The sequence below is a fragment of the Oreochromis aureus genome, linkage group 6 (genome assembly GCF_013358895.1).
Source record: "Oreochromis aureus strain Israel breed Guangdong linkage group 6, ZZ_aureus, whole genome shotgun sequence".
Classification (NCBI taxonomy): domain Eukaryota; kingdom Metazoa; phylum Chordata; class Actinopteri; order Cichliformes; family Cichlidae; genus Oreochromis; species Oreochromis aureus.
Genome location: NC_052947.1, coordinates 14439916 through 14463652, shown reverse-complemented (window position 1 = coordinate 14463652; position 23737 = coordinate 14439916). Strand labels below are relative to the sequence as shown.

Below are 23737 nucleotides of genomic sequence, written 5' to 3'. Positions count from 1 at the left end.
AAAAGTCAAAGTGGTGTTTTTATTTTTGTGTGTGTTTTTACTCGGGAGAGGTTTGTAGCTAGTGCTTTATCACCCCGCTAATGTTAGTTCTTGCTAGCTTCCAATTCCCCTCTGCTGTTTGATTTAACGAAACTGAGTTGCTCAGACAGGGAAGGAGCGGGTTGTGAGACTTTGAACGTCCGCTTAGCGGTTGTTACTGTAATAAATCTACGCGGTGTTGTAAGCTGCCCTTTACATGACCATACAGTCGTGTTTACTGCAGCAGCAGGGGAGATGTTTCCCCAAGTTCGTTAGCCACCGAGCTAACCCCCTGCTAAACAAGCAGCTAGCAAACAGCCTTTGTGAGGCTTCCGAGGCGAAGTCATTTCCTCACTTGCCTGTCATTCTCATCCACTCAGTTTCACTTGATTCATTCGTAATAAGAGATAATGTGGCTTGGCAGTTTTAATTACTTATGTTATAATTATTATCTTTTCGGGTGCTTTGGATGCATTTCCACCAGAGTGTGTGGTTTTCCATGTTGCCCAGTTTCCCAGGGCAGAACCTAACTGTTAATTTGATTTCTTGTTCCCTACAAAGCTCTGAGTCAGATGTCACCCAGCGTGGTCGAGGTCTGGCAACCAGAGGATGCAGAGCCATTAGCCCCGCTTCAGGTAGGTGCCTTCTAATGGCTGTGTTTGTATTTGGCTCTGTATGTGCACACTTTAAAAAAAAAATAAAATAAAAAAAAAAAACTCATCAGACAGCATGAGTGAACACGTGTGGTTGAAAGCATCACCGATGTTTTTGGACTCACTTTGCAGACTGAGTTGGATCTGTTTGAGAGGGAAAAACTCGTCAATACCCCGCCACGATTTTGTCAACACAGTTATCAAGAAGAGTTATCTTGCTAGTAGTCACAGTTCATTAAACAACTCCAAAGTGAAAGCAGAGCGGGAGGCCACCTGCCATGTGGCTCCTCCTTATTTTCTTTTGTACGTGCTATCCATTGTGGAGTTCAGTCAGTAACACACGGTGACAGCCTGAATACTTCTTTGCAGTTGCTTCCGGCTTTGTGGTTCACTCATTTTAGTCTAGGTTATGCAGTTCGTTTTTGTTGTTGTTGGGTTTTTTTAAGTACTTCCAGTCATTTTCAAGTAGGTGTTTGTGATGATTATGTAATTGTGAGGCAAGAGCAAGGGTAAACAGCACAAGTTCGGTGTTTACTGATAAACCTATCATGAAGTCACCAGCTGGCTTGTCAGGTTACCTGAAAGGGGGTGTGGCATTTTCCTGAAAAACTCTGCAAGGAGACAGTGTTGATAGTTTGGCTGCTTTAGGTGAAAAACTAAATGCAAACTAAACTATTTGCATACCTTTCTTTTCTTTTCTTTTTTTAAGTGTTCAATATTATTCTTTTGTGTCCGATTAAAAGCCGGCCTCCTTTGCACAGAAACATTTGCAGAGAGTTTATTTTTGCCACTGTATAGTATAGTTTTTAAAAGCTTGCTTTGTGGTGTGCACCCTACGGTAATTGCCATAGACCAGAGACCAGAGATAACACTGAAGCAGTTGATTCAGCATTGCAGATAGTTCTTAGTGTGAGCTGTATACACTGATAAATAATTCATATGCTGAGGGGAGGAATTTGATGTTTCTTTTGTGTTTTGTTTTTTTTCCACACTTACCTTCCAGATCAGTTAGCAGGTGACTGGCTTGTTGACATTGTTGAGTGTCATATGTAGTATTGGATGGAGCGTTTGTCTCAGTTACATGAGCTATGTGAAACAGAGCATAACATGGATGTCTATCTTCTACCCTAGTGCTGTGGGTTCACTGAAGTAGTGATGCTGGAGATGCAATGTCATATATGCAGATATATCGTCGGAATCAAATCTGGGCTGTAAACACATTCCTGTAATACTTGCAGTAACTGCTGTACATTTCCTTTGTGACCACATTGTGCTTTTTGTAACCATTACCATCTGTTATGGGTCACGTGTTTAGATTGGCCTCGGGTCTAATGATGTTGGTTGAAGTTCCCTGGTAATTTTAAATAAATTGCAGTTTTATCTGCTTCATCTTCCTGTTTGGGTTTTGTCATTTCTGCACTCATCGTTTACAAACACTGCTGCTGTGCTTGTGAATATTCCTTCTCATGCTTTATCAGCTCAGCTGCTGCAGTGATCAGCATAAGCTTTTGTTATTTTATTGTTGTGCACACTCTAGTGAAATTAGTTTTGTTTCATTTAGTTGAACTATTAAAGGTGTTGGAGTTCTTGAAAGAAATTTACATCAGCTGGAGCTGTTCAGGCCGAGGCCTGTAGCTCCTGCTATGCTGGGGAAAGGTTTATGTGGTTAAATGGTCGGCTGTTATGAAGCGTTTTTACCCTTAGCAGTTCTACAAAGCAATTTACATTGTTTCTCGTTCACCCACTTACACACACCCCGGGGCTTTTTGTGGCATCACTGGTCCGTGTGCAGCGAAGGCGATAAGTCTGCCTTACATCATTTAATGGAAATTTCTGCATTTTTCTGTTATGGCTGAATTATTTTTTTTTTTTTTTTTACACAAATTTATACTATGCTTGAGCACTATGCATGAAACATCAATTGCTTTTAAAAATTGCCTATTTGGAGGAACACCAGAAACTTCCACACTTGCACAATAACAACTGTGAATATAACTTCCATTGTGACTAATTTTAGCTTCAATGTCTTGCCCAGGGCTGTTTTTGCAGTGGCAATATGTTTATGTGCATATCTGTCTTGAAAGAAGACTCATGCAGTTTCACAGTTATTAAATAATTCAGTGTGTACGTTCATCTTCTGCAAATAGCAGAAGAGGGGGGAAAAAAACAGCTGAGAAATGAATCAGCTGTCGTTCAGTTAGCCTCTCATCCAGCACTTTAACTCCAATCCACTGTCTCAGACTGCAGCTGCTGAGCGTAGTCCTTGTTGTGCTCTGCGTCCTTGGTGAGCTCTGCTTAGCAGCATATGAACCACTTCTCGATCTGCTGCAGGTTCTGGTTAGAGTGGCCCTCCAGCTTACTTTAGAATGTAAGGACAAGGACTCCCATCGCCACCTAAATTATACTGTGAACCTGCCAGAAAAGCAGCCTAGCTACTGAGCCAGTAGGACAGTAAAATATGAGGTAGGAAGACCTAGGGCACTCACTTATCAGCAAGTGAACTTTCAAAATAGGACCAAGGAAATGTTGCACTTGTAAGGATTTCCTCATGTTATGGTGACATGGGCCTTTGTTACCCTGAGCATGCTGAGCATATTACACACCTTTATTACAGAAATCAGGTTTAGATCTATTACAGAAGCAACAGCTTTCAGTTAAATTCAGTTAAATATTCCCATGAGTAGTGTTACCATAAAACAGAGCTTAGTACATGGGCAATGTTTTGGGTAACTAGATTCCTACTTCACACAAATGTAATACTTGTAGGAATGACTGGTAGCATGCTTTTTATTCTGCAGGAAACCTATGTGTGCATTAGAAAAAGAAGAATTAAAGAGCATAGTTGTTTTTCATGGTGATTAATAGCGTTCTATATCCATTGCTTGTAAAGCATTTAAATTTCGCTTATGGGTTTTTGGTTGCCAATATGATACAAATAGGAACCAGTTTTTGTGCAGACATTTTAAAATCTGTTAAAGGATCCTTCAAAAATTTCTTTTATAAAGCCATTCAAGTTGTCCTATTTTATTTTACAATCAGCTGTAATACTCAGGTCATCTACAGTTCAATTTTAAATCTACAAATGCATTTCCTACTTTAAAAACAAAAAAAAAGTGACGTTCTGTTAAATGCCACTAAAAACATGCAGTAACTTACAGTTTATTTGAAAATGAAATTATGAAACTGAGATGTAAATACATGGCACCTAAATGAATATGTGCAAAGTATTTATTACATAACACAAGTTGTGATGGACTGTTATTTTTATCTTGCTACCACATAATACTAATGTAGTAGTGAGTAATAGTCACTGCAGGCATCCACTTATTCTTCATTTTCATTGCCCTGCCGATCCATGTATGAACTCAGTTGTTCAGAGATCTTCCTGCGTTTTTGTGTTGTCCACGTTTGGTTCCAGTAATTGGTGTTTATTAGCTGCAAATGGAAACAATTTGAACGCCTGTAGTCTGCAGTACTTTATTAATTTAACTGGGTGGGCATAGATGATCCTGAAAATGTGTGCAGATTTTGAAAGTTATATAAACAGTCAGTGTTTTATCATGAACATGGATCAGTTTAATTAAAAAAAAACCAAAAGAAAACCCTTGAAAGATTATTGGTAAGGCTGACAGTATAAGTTTGCATAAATTGGAATACACCAAAATCATTTTTAAGTGTATATTAGGGCTTCAACTAAAGATTAGTTTGGTAGTTTTTTCTTTGATTAGTCAATTAGTCAACGATTATCTCAGTAACTCTCATCTTCGCTTCCTGTGGGCAAACCTCTTCGAGGCTCCAGTACCTCACCTGCTCAAGCCTGCCCACCTGTGAATATCACCCTGTTGACTCGTCCTACAGCAAATGACCCAAGAAACATAAGACTTTGAAAATAATCAAATGTATTTTCTAACATTACCCAGAAGGACAACAAGTTGAAGCACATCTTCAGGGCGATCTTAGGATACACATAAGCTCAAGTGTGAATACCTACTTAAATGGGATATTTCTGTGCAAAGACATCATTTTTGCATTGTGACTGTGGATGAAGTATTGTGTGTAGAAGATGTTGTAAAGATGAGTTCAGACATAAAACATTGAAAACGCCCTTTTTAGTAGAGAGAAGATGTAGACATCCATAAACCAGATGCTTATTGCCCTGTTCTAAGAACTGCATGACAGTCCACCAACACTGGCAGACATGAGGTTAGAGCCAGGATGCACAAGCTTTAATGCCATTTTAAGTTTCCACTGACTGTTCCAGGTTCACGGTAAAATCAAATTTGATGCAAATTGCTTAATCTGTTTTTGTTTTCATCAAATTTCAGGTGGAGAAGGAGCGAAGAAAAGAGGGTCTTCCACTCGAGGACAGGTAAGCTTATCAGCTAAAACTGAATACCTAGGTAGAGACTTGCCAACAAGACACATGATGACTAACAAATAACAAACCTACATAGATATCTTGTCATACATAAGGGTTTCTTTAGCAGAATGCAAAATAAAATTCTACTGTAAGCTCTATATTGAAAGATGTTTTTTGGTTTGTTACCACCCAAATGCAAAAAAACTCTTATATGCTTATTGAGCATTTTTAACAGCATACAAATTACAGAAGAGCTGCGTCAAGGGATTTGTGTAATATGCAGCGTTAAACTGTAGCTGCCGTGTGACGTGTTTTTTCTCTTCACCCAGACAAATGATGCAGTGTGATTTCAGTGTAGCTAGCTTAAAGTCTTTGCCTGCATGCAGGCTGTGTTGTTTATGTTGGTGAGTGAGGGGGTGTGTGATGGAGAGAGTTTGGGGGCGTGCGTTACAGAGGCACAGAACCAAATTCCTGCCTAATTTTAGAACTCCTTGAAAGAAAAAGGAGGGGAGGTCTGTCTTTACCATCTGTTTCTGTTCCTGCACAAAACTGGTTGGAAAAATAGACGTTTTCTTCAGAATCTCAGCAGTTCATAGTGTTGCTCACTATCAGGCTGGTGGTATTGATGGCTGCTCAGAAATGGCGCAATCTTGAGGCGTGTTCTTAACATTTGTAAATATTTTCTTGCCTTAGCCTTCTTGGTTATCTTTCCAAAATAATTGTTGAGCAGAATAAATGTCAGTAAAAACTCTAATGCTGGTTCAGTACAATCTCTGAGACTGTACTGATTACCTTTAAGGCAGTGTTTCCTGCCTTAAAGATACGATTTTTTTTTTGATAACTATTCCATTATTTGTTCTGCTTATCAGTGTGTTCCTAACCAAGTCTCATGATCCCTGATTTCTTGATATATCTGCGTGTTTTGAAAAGGCGTACATGTTTTCTCGGTCATGGTCTCTGAATGGGTTTTGTTTGCTGGGAGCTGACGGTCTAGACAAACTCACTGTGGATGGTGAGCTCATTGTAGCAGTCTTGTTTGAATGAATCAAATGAAAAAGTACTTTCTGTTTTTCTCTCAAAAAAAAGAAACCTTCTAAGGCTGCTTTGTGGAGCTAATGCGTTTATGACATAGCATATCTGGCCTCTGTCCTGCACATTCTTTGGTTTGCACTCATGCAAAGAGATTCAGTCATTGGTGGCCCAATGTTCCCAGAAAGGTGTTTTCTTCCTGTCTTTACTCAAAGTGATTATTTTACTGGCACAACTAGAAGCATTTTTGTTTTCTTGGAACTTAAAATAAGGTCCCTGATATGAGTTTGGGAGTAAGGAGAAAAAAATGGAGAGAAGCGGGGGTTTGCAAAGAAAGAAAAGATACATGCATGCTGCATGTGATTGGATATCAATAGAAGACAAATTTAAAAGATATTAGAGCTACTTTGGTCATATAAACATAGTCTTCCTACCTGTTTCAGAATGACAGATTGCTTCTAAATGGGAATCATCATATTTATTTGAAAGATCCAAACACCAGGAAAAAAGTTTGTGGAATATGCAAGGTACTTGATCAAATCGTTTGTAATTGGTTGTCAGGTTGAAGAAATTCTCAGTTCTTTGTACCATTTTAATATTGGGTTGATTTTGATGCTACCTTACCACAGAGACATTTCAGTGCACTCGTCAGCATCAGCATGCAGTTAGTTTAGTAAATTCATTTAATATTTGAAATAGAAACTGTCTGAATAGAGCACATATGTTTAGCAGGCAACTTAATTCATTAAGTAATATCAAAATAAATGTATTTTTATATCATGCAGTCAGTGTTGATTATTAAAAAAACATTATCACTAAAACTTTTTGTTAAAATAAATAGCTTTTAGCCAATGCCAACTTTCATAAACTTGAAAGACTAAATCTGTAGCTGTTTTAAATTGACAAGCATCTTGAGGTTAATGTGATTTGCATGTAGACAGCAGTTGGTGAACAGTGTGCAAATATGACTATTTTTAAATCTTGAGAGGTGAGAAGGAAAAGAGGCTTTGCAGTTCTGGTTGACCTCAAGACCTCCTGAGCCGTGAGGCCTCTCGTGCCTGGGTTATCAGGCACTTACCAGGTCTGCCATCACCCTCTCCCAGCCTAAAGAGCAAAGCAGGCAACATATGCAGAGGTTAATGATATCTCTGTCTGTGCTCTTGTGCGTCAAAATATCTTAGTCCTACATCCTTCTCTTTTTAGGCCTTTTTACTTTATTCTCCACCAGGACCATTTATGATACTGTTTTATAGAGGTATACTGTTAATACTGTGGCATGTGGATTTAATGTCATTGTCAGTTCACATGTGTGTGAATAAAGTTGATCTAAACCCTCGTCTAGTCCTAACCCTTTCCCTGGAGCGTGGCTCAGGTCACTGCTAACACTGACTTTATTTGAGTTAGATCCAAGGGCTCAAATAGCACCAAACATAACTTGTTATTTTTGTACTGTGGCAGTGGACAGAACCCTGAGACTACAGCTCAGTGGTGTGCTTGTTAAGAGGCTGGGTTTTTCTTCATGGGCAGTTGCTTTTGAATTTACAGCAAATTCCAAGTTCCTAATGCACATGACAAGGTAAAAGCCCCCAGCTAACCTTTGAAGATGTGAACGAAGCCTGACACTACTAACCACTACAGAGAGAAGAGTGTGTTTCACTTTGCATTTTAATATTTGTTCAGAATTTTTGCAGAAGTTAACATTGTTCTGCAGGTGGTCTTTTATTCCGAGTCGGTAGAGAAGTGTGCTTTTAATTGTATGAATAGCTATGTGGTAAAACTGTTGACCTTGAAACAACAATGCTAGCCATGGCACGGGACTCCTCTGTACAAGCACACAACCTCACTTCCCTTTCACATTTGACCCCTCATACACTCACCCACACACTGTTTTTCCACTCTGAGTAACACTGAAATGATACTGTTTGGCAGGCTAGAAATTAATAAACCATTAGAGCTATACTGAACGTGAGAGGGAAGCCCTTATTATGTAATGCAATAGGCAGTGTTCCTCTGAACAAGCCACAGCCAGTTCATTTGTGGTTTTTTGTATTATATTTGTGCCTTCATTCTTTCTTTAGCTCAGTGTCTACTTGACATCCATTTGCACATTTTTTTCTCTGTGAAACGTTTTCAGAAGTGTCATTGTATTGCTACACCACCTCACCTTCCAGAGAAGGTGAGGTGGTGTAGCATCTGAATTCTGCAGTTATCACAATTACTGTGCTCTGATGATACGTTGGTAATCATAAAGAGCTAATTTTATAAGGTCTGAATGTGGTTTTTAAGAGGACTGGACCCAGCAGAACCACTAATTTTATTTTCCCTCCCGTTTACTTGTTTAATACATTCATGCAGAACATTGCTGGTAATTATGAAATTGTATGTCCATCTATTTATTCACACTGGTTGACAGTTGCATCATTGCCGGTTTAGTCAAGTTGGGGGGAGCATTTTTTCACACTTGGGATGTTTTTGCATCTTCTGTTTTAACAAGTACAGCATCAGATTTCCTCCTTTTCCATTTTACTGTCAAATGACTTGTATGATCACAACATTTGTATCTGCCAAATAGAAAATAGTGTTCGACAGAGTTGGTGCCTTTATATTTATATTTGTGACCTTTTCCAAACTCCAACACCCATTATGAATAATGGGCGTTGTTTAGTTTAGTCTGAAATAAACCGTTGTTTTATACATATCCTTCTCTTTGTACCTACTGATTGGCCAGAGGGGAGAGGAGAAAAGATAAACAGTTCCTTAAGAGCAGATTTGTTATTTCACCTGTTTCTCTTCAGCTACCTGTGTATAAAAGTGTAGTGGACCTGAGTGTAAAATCAATCATGGCTTTTTTCAACAACATAGCGTGTTAAGTTTGTAATTTTTCCACTCAGCAGTAAACACTGTTCACCAAACACCAAAACCAAAGGTACAGACCTTCCTGTAAACCGTGGCGGTCTTCAGTGTGTGATCATTTTTGCACAGGGTCCTCTTGCTTTGACTGTGCGCGAATTGTTCTATACTTTGCTTAATTTTGGACTTGGGGAAGTATTCAGTAGTCAGTTAGTAACCCCTAAAATCCCAAATCCCATGATTTCCGAGAGAGAGAAATGCCTTGTGGATCTCTTGGTGTCCCAGCAGACCTGTTTCTTCATCATAATTTTTCTTAAAAAAAATAGCTGTAACAGTTATTAATCTGTTCACCTTTAAAATGAGCAGTCAAGGTGACAAACAAAAATTACACTGAAAAGAAACGGAGCTAACACTGAGTCAGATCTGTGAGAAGAGGCTTGACATCAGAAAAAGAGCAGACTCAGACTCAGTCAAAGTACTTGTTACTTTTAAAGAGAAAATAAACGTGTGTGTCTTAAAAATTCTTTGTTATCCTCGTGGTGTTTTTAGTGACGGTCCGTTTTCTGACATTAGATCCATAGCACAGCTCTGCGCTGCTTACAAAGTGGTTTTCATTTGGTCCGTTGTGTATTAGCACATATGTTGCCCTTATATAGAAGTGAGTGTCTTCCACCTCTAGCTGTGTCGTGAAACTTAGAATGTGGCCACACCAGCAGCTCAGTCACTTCCTCTCCTGCACCCATGCCTGCGTGCTGTGATAGCAGACCCCATAATACTATAAGTAGTTGTGGCCGAAGGCCATTGGTGACTGACATGAGGAACTGGTACTAACATAACCAGCAGTTTGTGAGATATTCTACCTAGCTACAATGGCCAGCAGAAGATGCCACCCCTTTTGTGTATTTCTAACACAATCTAGCCTGCCCAGTTGGTGTGTGTGCGTATAAGGAAGTATCGCTGAAGGACAGTAGTTGTTGTATGAATTGACCATTTTCAGTATCACTCTCCTGCATTGTTCACTGTACATACACTGAATGAAAACATGTTGCCTGGCTCAGGATAGAGCTACAAAAGTATAGTAAACTGAGCTTAATTTAAGATGTATATGATCTGAACTACGCTGTTTTGTTTTTTTAGCATACAGCAGGATGTGCGATGTATCTTGTGGACATGAAATTCACTCCTCATGGGCACTGTTGCCATTGTTTTTAGGGCGTTGGCTTTACTGATAAGATGGCTGTAAAATAGCAGTGTCACTCTCCCTTCCTTACTTTTTTGGTGTTTAACTTTGGTCCTTATAGCAGAGCTTTAGAGTCGTTTTTATGTGTATAAATACTTGGTCGTTCTGCTGTCAGGGATGAACTTTGTCTTCAGATATGATAACGTTCAGAGTTCAGCATGAGCCCAGGTTTTGGAGACACAGTTTGTGACCAAACGACAACAAAAAAATGCTTGTTTTCCAAAACTCAGATGTAATAATTTGGTGGTACTCAAGCTCCGTACTGTCAATAAGAAAATAGTCAAAGATATTTATATTATGGGGTATAAATAAAAATAAAATGAATAATGTCCATGAGGACGAGTGCAATAAATGTCTTTGTTTTGAAAAAATATATCTATATTGGCACTTTCCAAAAGAAACAATGACTGCTGCATCTGCAGGCGTATTTTTAGAAGTATTGATTGCTTACTCATCACATCTTTCACTTTTCACTAAATCTGACAAACACTCACAATTATTCATTTAAAATACAGTTTTTGTTTCTTTGATCTACAGTTTTTGAAGATCCTAAACGATTGTTTATGAGCTTTGCAACTTTTCTGTGTTCAGTCAAATGCACAAATGGTAACAGTTTGTTTTTGCTTGTGTTTTTCTTTTGATCAACAGCTCCTCCCCGTATATGCAGGAGAATGGGAAGGCTTTGCATTTTCAGCCTCCAGTGTTAGAGTTTGGGACCCAGTAAGTGCCGCTCTCACTTTCAGCTTTAATATTTCTATCCAAGCATTGCTTTTGTTAATATTGTACTGAAAAGGAGGACACCTTTAATTATATAGTCAGAAACATAAGACAAGGGAGAAAATGTGATTTGAGTTTGCCATCTCAAATGAATGATGTGGAAAACCCAACTGAGTTATTTTAATGTAGAGCTAAAGCAAGCCAGTGGTGTCATCTGTCACTGTGATGAATACTATAGAAGGGAGCATTTCATAAACTGAGGGCCCTTCATTGTTAGAATAGCCAAGTATGGCAGTCAGTTTGGTTTTCCAGCATCCAGACACACTGCAGAGGGTTGAACCCCGCCAGATGGGGTTAAGAACGTCACTGTTTGCCTTGATACTCCCAAAACACACGGTCTATTAGGCACAATACTGTGGCTACACGGCAGTCCCCATTGCTTCTGCTTAAAGGTAAACAGTCACAAGCAGCTTTTATTAGTTCATATTTTATGTCATAGATTTGGAATGCACAAGGCAAAAGATATCCCAGTATTAGATACATATTTGGACACTAGAATGAAATTGCTTCTGGGAATTTACAATTAAGTTTAAAATAGTACTATAAGACTCACCATTCACTCACCATTTTGTGGTTTCCTTTTTATACGTGAGTTTTGGGATAACGTTGTGGTTCTAACAGTAACACTGACTCAAATTGGTTGATATATGTGGCCTAACAGAGCAAAAATGAACATGTTCATAAGAATAACAAAGTTCATTTGAGCAGGGGAACTGCAAGTGATGCAAACCACACCAAGCACTCTGTGTTTTATCTTAAGCATGCTGGAATGCCTAGTTTGGCATTTCAAACAATATTAATAGAGCATGGCATTTTGATGTGGTTAAAAAGATCATGTTTGCCAATATCAAGAGTGTTTTTGTGCCTCTTGGTGATAATTTGGCGTTACATGTAATTTATACATGTTTGATCAGGCAGATTTTTGAAAGAAAAAGTAGAAACTATTTAATTTGACCACGATCTCGCTTGATTTAAATTCTGCTGTGCATGCAGTTCATTTGCCTAAAATGAAAGTAAAGTCGCTCTGACTGACAAACAGGAAGCAAAAGATGCTTCAGTTGAGGCTTGGGAAATGTCTCAAATGAAGAGTCTGGTAATATGAAGAGTTTCATGATTTTCTGCTGCAAAGTGTCTGTTTTTTCCCAGCCCGTTTTAAAATTGTCTCAAATTATATACTGTAATGTGATATTGTGTAGTTCTCTATATAGATCTCTAGATGAAACCTTTTCATAATTGTTCAGAGCTGAGGTGCCTCTGTTTGTGTGCATTTCACTCAGGACAACTACAGGCGAATAAAATAGCTTTTCTCTCTGCATTCATTTGTTGTGAGACAGGAGCATACATACTCATGCATATACAGAAGAGAGCAGCAGACATGACGTGGATTATTTCAAACCCAGCATGAAAAGGAGGAGCTGGGTTGGAGGTGGAGTTCAGACAAGCTTGCAGAGGTGGCAGCAGCAGCTGTACAGAGGCCAAAGCGACTAAACACCCCACTTATTCAATTTGCCATTCAGATGTGTAGACGAGTATGAGCTGAGCCACAGACTCATGTCTTACTCTTCTTACAATTTAAAATAAGTCTTGTGTAGTAATTCACTTTGTCAGTGCATAACTTGCACTTCTAACTTCTAACTTCAAATCAGTAAAAATAAGAAGTGTTCCCGAGCTTCCCCCGCAGAGAAGGAAGAAGTCGTCGTATGCTTTGTTCTACCTGCGATGTTGAGCAGAAGAGACACACAAGATGGCAAAATATCAGTAAAGCCTACTACACTGAGGCTACACTTTGCAAACAGCTTTAAAGGAATGGGCTCAAATGCACTTACCCGCACATGCAGTTGGACCGGCTACCAAAACATTTAATAGAAAGGCTCAGATTACAGTTCACAAAACGGGAGCGTGACTTTGTTCTCTGCTGAGAATGACTTTACGCCACTATATGTTGTCATTGCAAATGGGTTATATTACAAACTGTTTAAGCTGCTCTTAGCTTGATCTGTACATGCACAGCTGCGCTGCTCTGATCGAATGGAAAGACTGTGGAGGAAAAACAAAAACACTGTACTTAGAGCAGAGTGGGGTCAAGTGCTGTTTGCTCAGTGATTTCTGCTACCACATATCAAAGAATAAAACTGCTGTCAAGTGAAGCCAATGAAGGAAAGAGATGCACTGTGAAACTTTTTGTCCTTATCATATTATCACATTGTAATGTATGTTAAACAAATGCTTGCTGGTCCAACAGGCTGAACGTTATGTAAAACATTTCTCAAAAGCCCCCCCCCCCCTTTTTTATTTTTTTAAATGAGAAAAAAAAGTCATGTGAGTATTGATCTGCCTAGTAGTGGGACCTAGCTCTCTTTACCTGTGAGACTGTCAGCTTTTTAGTTATCCCACTTCAATTATACACAGGTAGAATAACATTAACATCCTTCATGACAGAAGGTGTTATACAGATGTGTGTAACTTGCTCTAAAGTGCTTGTGCGAAGGGCAGGGTAGGAGGTATTCACCTAACACAAAACCCTAGGAAGCGTCATGTGACTGTAATAGATTAAAGCGGCCACACTGAGAGAGTTTGTTTGATATAACAGACAGCTTTTAATAGCCTTCCTTATTTGCTTATTTGTGTATGTATGTGGTTTTATTTCTCACAGTGGCAGCTTGTTTGGATTCAATAAAAGAGCTCATACATGTTACTCATCTTTTCCATGCAAATAGTTTGAGTTGCCTCTTACAGCTTCCCTGTATTGACAGAATTCAAAATGCTACTGATCTACTGCAGAGGATCAGAACTATGAGGCTTATCTAAATTATTATGGAAGAATTTGTAAACATAGACTTAACAGTGGACAAAGGATTAACTTTCATAGAAGTGCAAAGGCGTGAGTGTGACCATCTTTGCTCAGCTCCACTGGTCTTGCCCAGCTTCATATTATAGCCTTAAACCTGTTATTATTTGGGATAGAGAAATGTGGTTTACATAATTAAACATCGTGTAAAGAATCTCCCAGGGTACGCTCTCAAAACTATGCATTTTTAAATAAACGTTCATGCACACCCCACTTTCTCAGGGAGCAGCAGGGGGGTCTAAGGTTTGCCAGGGATGTTTGAATATTCTTATAGATGTGTATGTAGTGAACTATAATGATGTGTGCCTCCATTTATTCAGCTAGCCATGGCACTCCTGTAACTCACTGGGGAATCCTAACGTTCTCGTGTGTGTCTTTACAGGCCGCTGGGGCTGCCAAGAGCTGAAACCATATATATACACAACCCCAGTCAGGAAGTTCCTGTCACACTGCTGTCAATGTTTACATCCAGCAGGCATTTTTACATACCTTCCTTTCACAGAAGAGTAAGTCCGTGCAAGATTCTTAACAAGTAATGATGCTTAGAAATAATTGTACTTGAAGTAAAATGTGTATCTTGTTCAAATAACTCATTGCTTTGTGTTTCCTCTGTACCCAGGTGATCCCTCCTAGGGGGAAGGCATCTTTTAAACTAATTTTCCTCCCGTCTGAGGAGGGCAATATAGAAAACACATTATTTATAAACACATCGGCCCATGGGCTGCTGTCATACCAGGTGAGTTGCAGACGTGTTTTTTACCCTCACTTCGCGTCTCCAGATAAGAGGATAAGCATTTACATACTGTTTGCATGCTATTGTTTTATCGCAGTATGTGTCCTTGTATGAGCTTACAAACAGTCTCAGTCACGTCAGCTTTTGTTATCCAAAATAGAAGCTGACCAGACTGCTGGTTTCATGCTTTCCTCATCCCACGTGCACACGCTTACACGCAAGTCAAAACGCTGATCTTTGTGCCATTAGAAAGTTGAGCATGCAAATGATGTTTAATTCAAAAATAGTTTGCAAAGCATGGCTGAGGCTAAAGAAATAAAGAAAAATAATGCTGGTAGGAGAAAGCGTTTATTGTTCTTAGTGAAAATCCATTTATTCAGGGCTCCGCTGTTACCTCGAGGTAGAAAGCACGCTGGTTTCATAAGTTTTTTTTGTTTGTTTATTTGAGGCTTTAATTATTTCACTGAAAATGTTTCTGCTTTTTATTGCAACTCTGCAGGCTCGAGTTAGATTGCTACAAGGAGAAGAAAAATAAAGTCTGGTTGTGAGACCACTTTTAGGGTTTATCTAACCTCAGCTTGCTTAAACACTGTAGCCTTTGGTTAGCTTTGTCAGAGATGTTTGCCTTTCAAGGCTCGGCTTAAGTGAAAATTGTGTCACTTGCAATGCTTGCTGTATTTGAAGTGGGATCAGTTAAGTTGTAAGCTGGATGTCAGACATAATTGGGCTCTACACTGAAACCAAAGCATGCAGAGACTGCCCACAGAAATCCAAAAGTCTTAAGTCTGTGTAATGACGGTTGTCATAGGCAAGTCTCGACACTCAACAGCCATCTTGGCAACTCCTCTGGCATTTATTTATCACCAACAAAACTCAGAGTTTCCTGGTTCGATTATTATTAAGGAGTGGCTTTGAGAGTAAGGTTGTTCCCAGGCTGCTATTATTATCACAGTAGCAATATCAGAGTTTGACTTTATTTCAGGGTGTAATCAGAATCAAGCGGTCACACCTGTGGTTTAAAAAAGATATCATAAAAACTTCTATGTGAAATTAAAGTTTGCAATCGGCACAGTGCCACAACAACGAAATAAACATGAGCCAATAACATGCCGCTGTCTTTAATACAGTAATGTTTGCACTTGATAGTTTTGCATAATTTTCTTCATAGTTTAAACATATAGTGGAGCTATATTCAGTCAGTTTGCCTTTGTGGTTTTTGAGTTCTTCCATGTGCATTCAGACTGGGATAAATCATCCCAATCACTCGTATGTGTTGATGACACTTGTTTGTGTACTTGCTGACGATGTTTCTTAGTATAAATGTATAAATGTTAACTGCTTGTTTTTCAGGTATTTGGTGTGGGAGAAGACCAGGGATCGTTAAAATCTGTCCAAAGAAAGGATAGTCTCCTAATATTCCCTCACATCCAGAGCATTAAGCTGACCCAAACTCAGGTACTTTCTTGAATGTCTCTGTGTTTTTCTGTGGAGGACACACGGAGTATTGAATAAGAGCTCATCATTGGAAACAGCTGATTTTCCACTTTCCTGCCAACGCTGATAAACAAAATTGGGTGCAAAGATACAAACAGGAGCTTTGTTATGCACACTGGCATGAGCCTAGGTCTTATTAAATTATGAATGTGTTTGCCGTCAGCATAAAACTTGATAGGAAAAAAGCTTTTGTTTTTTTTATTATTTTTAATTAAAAATGTTAATGTTTGCTTCCAATGTAACAGACACTTGATTTAAAATGAAATTAGCCACACAGAAGCATTCATTCGTACACGCTTCACAGCGACGCAAAACTGAAAACCAATGAACAACTTCTGTATAGTTTTTGAAACAAGCCGAGGTAGTGAAAGTGTGTATGTGTCTGTCTTTGTCTGTGAGTAAGAGGCATCTGAAAGGCGTGTCCGCCTCCACAACAGGAAGTGGGGTGGCAGTTGCAAAATGTCAGCTGAGCGAAGTGCAGAGACTTGTGCTCACTCAGTCACACAAACGGCTGCCAAAGCTACATGCATGATTTTCTGTCTTTCTTTCTTTCTGTCTTTCTGTGTTAATGTATATGTGTATTTCTTTTTCTTATCACACACAAATTGTAACATTTGCACCAACTTCACAATATTTTGCAACATTTCTTTTTTCTTTGTGGTGTTATGCTTCATGTTGTAGCCGATGTTTAAATCTTTTTAGTGACTTCCCCATCTGACCTCATTCCCACTTTACACATAATTGCTTAAGCACTTCAGGTCCAGGACTTTGAGTTTTGTTTTGTTGCTTGAAGTTGAGCTCAGATCTGTAATTAGGTACATGCATGTATGCTTACTTTTACTTGATGTTCTTTTGTCACACCTTTCCCAAACCAGCAGCTCTAAAATCAGTGTAAACAAAGTGGATTGGTCATTGTTTGTTTATTTACCTTGAAAAAGTGTGTTCTTTATACACCACATTATTGTACTTTAAAATATCAGAGTGCAATTTCAAGAAAGCTGCTCTGAACTTTGTATCCTGTTGTGCACCTGTTGGGATTTTAGTACTGCAATGCAAATGCTTTTACAGCAAGTAAAAGAAAAAGGCTATTTAACCTGTGATGATTGCTGTTGCTCTTGCAGGAAGATGCCTCCAACATCACTATACTGGGTCTACTCCTGGAGTGCAGCTTACCGAAGAGTTGGAACAGTCCACAGGTAATTTGTCTCCATCTGTTTCAGTAGTTGTCGAGCCTTTTCAGCTGACACGCTGCTCTGGAGAATCATGTTTTACAAGTACAGGGGTTCGTGTGCCTGCATTTTAGACCCCTGAATTTAGAGGCTCTAAAGACAGTGGGAAGATCTTGGTGGATTACTCCAGCTCAGAATGGTTTTAAACACGCCTGAAAATTTAGCATCTTCTCTGAAGCACTGTTGTTGATTTTAAAAACCTAGATATTCTTGATTTGCAGTTACTGCAAGCATTTGAAAATATCAAAAGAAAAGCACGATGCTATGAGAAGAAGCTCAGGGCAAACTTTGTGGAAATAAGGAGAAAGAAATAGAAAGGCAGTTAGCCACGTACTTGATTTTTTTACGATGTGTGATCTTGCACCATTTTTAGTTCACCCCTACTTAGCAAAATCGGAGCTGAGCTTCACTCCTCTTGAGCAGAAGGCCTGCCAGTCTTAAACTTCCAACAGACAGCCGGGCTCGTCATCTGAGCGCCTTCTGTTTTCTGCAGAAGCCCTGAGGAGAGGGAGATCTCTTGCCAGGCTTTTAATTGCTTTCTCAAGAAACCTTATAATCGAAGAAGTGCACACGAAGCGAGAGAAGACTGCTGCAGACAGCCCAGCTACGCTGTCATATTAATACAAACTGAAATCCTCCTTGTGTGCTGTGGCGCGAGTGGCCCGGCTGTAACTTTTGGCTCGTATTCAGGACCAACACCTGCTGCTCAGTTCTTTTTCAAGTCTACTTGAACAAAATAGGCTTTGGGTCGGAGTCACGGCTGTGTACAGATCAAATGAGCCCAACAGAAAGTTAGCAGTAGTCTTGGTTTCACGGGATTAGTTTTGCTTTTGCAGGCCTTGATCCCCCAGTGGCACCAAGCCATAGTATCTGTCTGCAGTTCGTCAAGTGGTGATTCACCCACTGAGACGATCCCTGGTTTGTAGTGAGATTTGCACTATCCCACTACTGATCTGTCAACTTTAAGAGGGTGTTAGTAACAGGGAGGGTGGTAGCGGTTAACAGACAGGCAAAAGTGGTCAGCTATGTCAGGGTATGTATCTAGTCTCTGTTCCCGCTTGTTGGATTTTGTTTTAAATTCTCAGATTACTCCTCATTGTTCATGTGCTCCTTATTTTGTCCTTGTGTTTGGTGCATGACTGGTATGCTTTTCCTGTTCTATCCCAGGGGTCCTGCCTCCAAAGCGAGGAGCGTCTCAGTCTGCAGATTAATCTGTCGGCACGTGGTGACCAGCCTGCTGAGCTGGACAAGCTCAAGCCCTATGTCATTGAGCACATTTTGGTCCTACTGTTGGCCCCTACTGCCGAACAGGATGCATTCGGTGGGTGTCTGCGACCTTTCTGATTCGTGCCCTGAAGGCAATTCACACCGCAAGCGTGCCACGCTGCACGGCTCGACTCTGACTGTCGTTCATAAAACAGTATTTCAGTATGAAAAGAGAAACATGCACTGGTATTTTTTTTTATTTATTTCAGCCTACACATGAATTACATCACTGAATGTTTGTGTGGTGGAGCTCTATCAGAGCAAAATAATATTTACTTTTTAACAGATTTAACCATAACAGAGCTTCTATATTTCCTGTGGAGTCGCTTCCATTTTTTAAACGTATTAGTTTGACTAGGCGAGGAATACAATTAAAAGAATTGGATTATTTTGCCATTTTGAAAGAACCATCTAATGAGAGGCATGGGAAATATGACATCAGTCCTGATTTTTGTTTTCTTTCTGTTTTTTGCACCAAATCAGGGGCGAAGGTTCAAATTATTTTGCCCACAGTTGTGTACACAGCATCAGTGTACAGTTCCTGTGATTAGTTTGAACCATTATTGTCTTTCAGAACCGCTTTCTGAAGTATTTTATTATACTTGCCTGTTTTCTGATGTCGCTTTGTTTGAGCGGCCTCCTCATTCTGTTGTATTACACATGAATCACACTTGTATACATTATTCTCATTCCTCTTTGCTTCTTCCAACAGGGGAATCAAAAATAAGAGTTTATATGTTAAATTCTGGAGGGAAGAAGCTCTATATAAAGGTGAGAGTTCTGCCTTGTTGTACAACAGTCAGCGAGTAGAATTATTGCAGCTCTAAAACGTTGTTTTATGTCTCCAGGACATGCAGGTGCTATCAAAAGTAGAGGCTAGCTTGGACTTTAATCAGGTTCTTCTGACACCAGAAGCAAAAAACTTCACTGAAGTGGCTACACTGGCCTGCAGAGGTGACTACCTATTTAAGTTGCAATAGTTTCCTCTAAGCCCGTACCGATTCTTCTGAGTGAAATTGTACTTGTATTTTCTATCAGGCTCGTTGCCTGGCCTCGACCAGAAATGTATAAGTCATATCAGTTTGAAAATTATGGGAAACAGGACAGCCTACAGCTTCCCTGGACTACATGTTCCACACAGGTAACATGGAGGAATTTTGCAATCATCACATTAAACGTATACCTGATCTGAAGCAACATAGCCCCAGAAATAGTTCATTTAAAAGTGTTTTTAAGGTACTAAAAAACACAGACAAGTATATCAATGTATATCATCTATATTTTTCTTCTGGGGTCATTTTATACTAATGTTTTTTCTTTCTTTCTTTCTTCAGATGGCCTGTCGGGGATTTGTTCAGCCTGTTCCAGATGAAACAAAGAGCTGCTAACCAGGTGGACTTGTGGCTCAGCAACCCCTTCCCCGTGCCTCTCATTGTGTTGAACGCAAGCCTCTCAGAGAAGCTGCAGGGGGTAATGAAGGTAGGCATGCACCAGTGCAACATGTGATGATAGAACACAGTTTTTATCACACAATGATCAAATTTGCTCCAGGTTATGGTGCATATATTTTGACCTGTAACAAGTTATTCATTCATCATATGGATTCTAAGCAAAGTGGAAGATTTAACAGATTGTCTCTGCTGCCCCCTGTCTGTCAGGTGATGAACTTCAACACTCCACTGACAGTTCCTCAGGGCTGCTGGCACGTCCTGTCCCTCCAGCTGCTCAGCAGGGCCCTGCCTGTTAACCAGGTCTCCACCCTCAGTCTGAATACCAGCCTGGGCACAGCACTGCAAGTTCCACTGTACTTCCATCCTAATCCTTCCAAGGTAAAATAGCAGTTTCAGTGGTTAGTAGGTAGTGTGTTTGGGTCGGGCATTTGTGTAGAAATTTAAAATTGTATGTTTGCCATCAGGGAGAGGTGGTGTTTGAGGCGGAAAGAGAGTGTGGACGTCCTTGTCCTCTTAGACTGTCTGAAACAGGTAAAACTTCTCTCTTTCTTTCTTTCTTCCTGTGATGGAAGATGTTATGATCCAAGTTATTTTCTGGTGTGTTTCATTAGGTCGCTCAGAGTGGCAGCGCTCTCTTCTTCCAGATTTTTCCCACTCGTCTTGGGCTGTGGACAGCAAACTAGCAGCTGAACTCTGCTCTCGATGGCAGAGCCACAAAGACAAGCTGCCTTGCAGGTTATTCTTGAATTTAACACACACACACAGAGAAACACACACTCCTGCATTGTGTGCTTTTATATTCCATCAGCGGTCAGCATTAGCATAATTATTCATGTAAATATGTTCGTCTTGTCAGGTGGCCGAGACTCCCAGTGGAGGCATCGTCTCTCCTGGACTTTGGTGCTACTCCCGTCAATGAGAGCAAGGTGGGTGACGTTTGTTTACTGAAAATACAGCATTTATTTTTTATTAGTTACACATTTTAAGATATTTTTTTTTTAATTTAGGAAAACATTTATTCTTAACAAGCATTTGTCTTATAAAATAAACATTTTTTTGTTCCAGGTTAAGACGTTCATGCTGAAGAATCCTTCGTCTTCAGTGGTTTCTGTAGAGATTCGGGTCCTCTCTCTGTACCCTGCTCCCTTGGAGGCTCTGGACCTTCTAACCAAATGGTACGTTGTCAAGTTATTGTTGCAGTTTAGTACACAGCTGTTTTGATGCTGCAGCGCCTCCTTCTACTCCACTTCTGAAGGTGTTTTCTTTGTTTGGATTGGCAGGTTTAATATCAGCCCTCTCTCTGTTAACATCAGCACAACAGAGTTCTCTCTGTTGGCTTCTTCCTCCAAGGTAAGCCTTGGAAAAACTCCTCAAAATAAACCTGTGCCACCGTCTCATGTTCTTTTCTTTGACTAATCCTTTCCATTTCTTCCCTCCTGTGTGCATCTGTACAGGTGGGTAAGAATATGGAAGAAAAAACCGGAGAGGGAGTCTTACGTCTGCTGCTGCAGCCCTGGGAGTCCAGAGAAGTTGCTGTGGTTTTTACTCCCTCTGAACACAAACCCACCACCACCATTCTTATCATCAGGTATTCATTGATAATAGTGTAATGGATTTGATTGTGTCTTCTGGGTCCATATGTGCTGAGTTTTTTGTGTTTCGTAGACATTTCGCATTTCCCACCATTTTTGTGGCACCCGGTTTGGTACAAAAGTGTAGTGGAACATGTTTTGTAGCCAGTTTTTAAAAAGTCGGTAAGTTGTCTGTTTACAACACTGAAGACTAAATGTGGCATGATTTAAGTGTCTCTTGATTTCCTATTTTAATTTTCGATGTCTGAGTTTGTGTGTTTTTAATCTTTTTCTTTCTTTTTTTTTTTTTCCAGGAACAACCTGACGGTGTTTGATATGGTGACGGTGCAGGGCCACGGGGCCAAAGAGCTGCTAAAAGTTGGGAGCAAACTGCCTGGTCCTGGGGCCTCTTTACGCTTTAATGTTCCTCAGTCAACGCTAATGGAGTGTCGTGATGGTGAGAGTGAAGTTTATCAGCTGTCATATTAATGTAAATTTTAAGCTAAATGTACGATCAAAATCAGGCTAATGGGCAATATTTCTGACGCTTACAGGTCTGCGCAGCAATAAGCCCCTTTTTGCCATCAGAAAGAGCTTCAAGGTGGAGAATGCCGGCGAGCTTCCCCTGACAGTCATGTCAATGAATATAAATGGTTACAAGTGTCAGGGATTTGGCTTCGAGGTGCTGCAGTGTCATTCCTTCAGCCTCGATCACAACAGCTCCTCTGAGCTCACCATAGCGTGAGTGGAATTTCAGACTCCTTTCCTTCATGACGTCCCCTCATTTAACTTTTTGGATTTCATTTTAAACCATAATGGGGTTTACTTTTCTGGTTGCGCAATATATTAGTTGCCCAATATCCTACTTTTCTTGTTATGGATATATTTTTTGCTGTTTCTCTTCCTTTTTTATATTCTTGCACAATATGTCCTGAATATAGCTTCCTCTACTTTTTTAAAATTCTCATCATTTTGGCTCCTTTTTAATCATTTTGCCGTTTGTTTCTCTCTCTGCCTATACCTGTCCACGTCTTCAGGTTTACCCCAGACTTCACCTCATCCTGGGTCATTCGGGACCTCACCCTTGTGACATCACGTGGCACTTCTTTCCCTTTTACCCTCAACGTGACGCTTCCCCATCACATGTTGCCCCTCTGTGCCCAGGTGGTACCCGGCCCCAGCTGGGAGGAAACTTTCTGGGTGGTCACGCTCATCTTCACGTGGTTAGTAACAGTGATTTTTGAGGAGAAGCGGATGCATCGGGGAATGTTTATTGATTGCGGTTAAGTTTTTGATTGACTTGTAAATTTTTCCGGATCTCTGTTTTTGTTGCAGTTTCTCCTTGTTTGGTGTGTGCCTGATGGCCTTTTATCAAGCACAGTTTATCTTGAATGAGTTCTCTGCACCGAGCAGCAGGAGCAACCACAACTCTGTCTTGTCCCGGGAAAATGGCTCAGTCAATAATATCACACCCAATGGAGTACAGTATGTAGATTTTTCTTCCTCATTTATTTATGTACACCAATCGTAAACGTGGCAGGAAAACTTTTTGGTGTTAAAACACTCTAAATAGTCAAATGTCTGTCTGTGCAGTAAAACAAAAGGCAGTTGTAAGACCTATGTGGACACCTGCCACACATCCGACAAAGGTAAAGGCCGCGGGTCTCCAGCCTTAGCCAACAGCCCCGCCCCTCGACCTCAGTCCTCAAAGAAAGGCTCCTCAACCACACCCACCCAACAACAGAAGAAATGCAAGGTTTCACTCTATTACTCCAAATATAAACCCAGCTCATCCACAGCATCAGCTGGTGCTGTGACAGTGGATGAAGAGCTGGAAGACCTGAGACCAGATCCTCCCCTCACTCCCGACACTGACGTCTGCAACAACAACAACGAACCAGCTTTCATCAATGAGATGGAGAAGATGACAGCCCCAGACTTTAAAGAAGTCGTGGAAGATACAATGCCAGCAGCGGTTATGTTTCCCATGGAAATACCTGCTGGTTTCCCAGATAATGTCACACTGGGTGCAGGACCCAGACCGGGCCTGTTAGTGTGCAGTCCCATAGAAAAGAGCTGCACTGAGCACTATGCAGAGAAGATGGAGTCTGAGAAAAGGGACAGTTCTGAGGTAGAGGTAAAGGAGTTTTTGTTAGACTGCTGCATTTCTGTTTAATTACAATAACAAATTCATTTCTCCTTTGACTTTTATCATCAA

The 23737-nt window shown here is 40.2% G+C and overlaps 1 protein-coding gene across 3 annotated transcripts in view; it reads left to right on the top strand.

Annotated features, from left to right (window-relative positions):
* tmem131l (transmembrane 131 like) overlaps positions 1-23737 on the top strand; it is a 30812-nt gene that overhangs the window by 398 nt on the left and 6677 nt on the right. The window contains exons 2-25 of one of the 3 annotated variants that reach the window (XM_039613407.1): positions 580-653; positions 4997-5040; positions 10799-10870; positions 14158-14281; positions 14395-14511; positions 15859-15963; positions 17124-17198; positions 18399-18552; positions 19210-19268; positions 19346-19451; positions 19536-19638; positions 19832-19976; positions 20156-20326; positions 20413-20479; positions 20560-20683; positions 20805-20874; positions 21014-21123; positions 21229-21298; positions 21403-21536; positions 21834-21976; positions 22074-22260; positions 22557-22742; positions 22855-23004; positions 23113-23650. In XM_039613407.1, the coding sequence (XP_039469341.1) occupies positions 580-653; positions 4997-5040; positions 10799-10870; positions 14158-14281; positions 14395-14511; positions 15859-15963; positions 17124-17198; positions 18399-18552; positions 19210-19268; positions 19346-19451; positions 19536-19638; positions 19832-19976; positions 20156-20326; positions 20413-20479; positions 20560-20683; positions 20805-20874; positions 21014-21123; positions 21229-21298; positions 21403-21536; positions 21834-21976; positions 22074-22260; positions 22557-22742; positions 22855-23004; positions 23113-23650 (3128 nt within the window). Of the gene's footprint in view, positions 1-579; positions 654-4996; positions 5041-10798; positions 10871-14157; positions 14282-14394; positions 14512-15858; positions 15964-17123; positions 17199-18398; positions 18553-19209; positions 19269-19345; positions 19452-19535; positions 19639-19831; positions 19977-20155; positions 20327-20412; positions 20480-20559; positions 20684-20804; positions 20875-21013; positions 21124-21228; positions 21299-21402; positions 21537-21833; positions 21977-22073; positions 22261-22556; positions 22743-22854; positions 23005-23112; positions 23657-23737 lie in introns of all 3 variants that reach the window. The other 2 variants (XM_039613408.1, XM_031729786.2) reach the window with 2 other exon arrangements.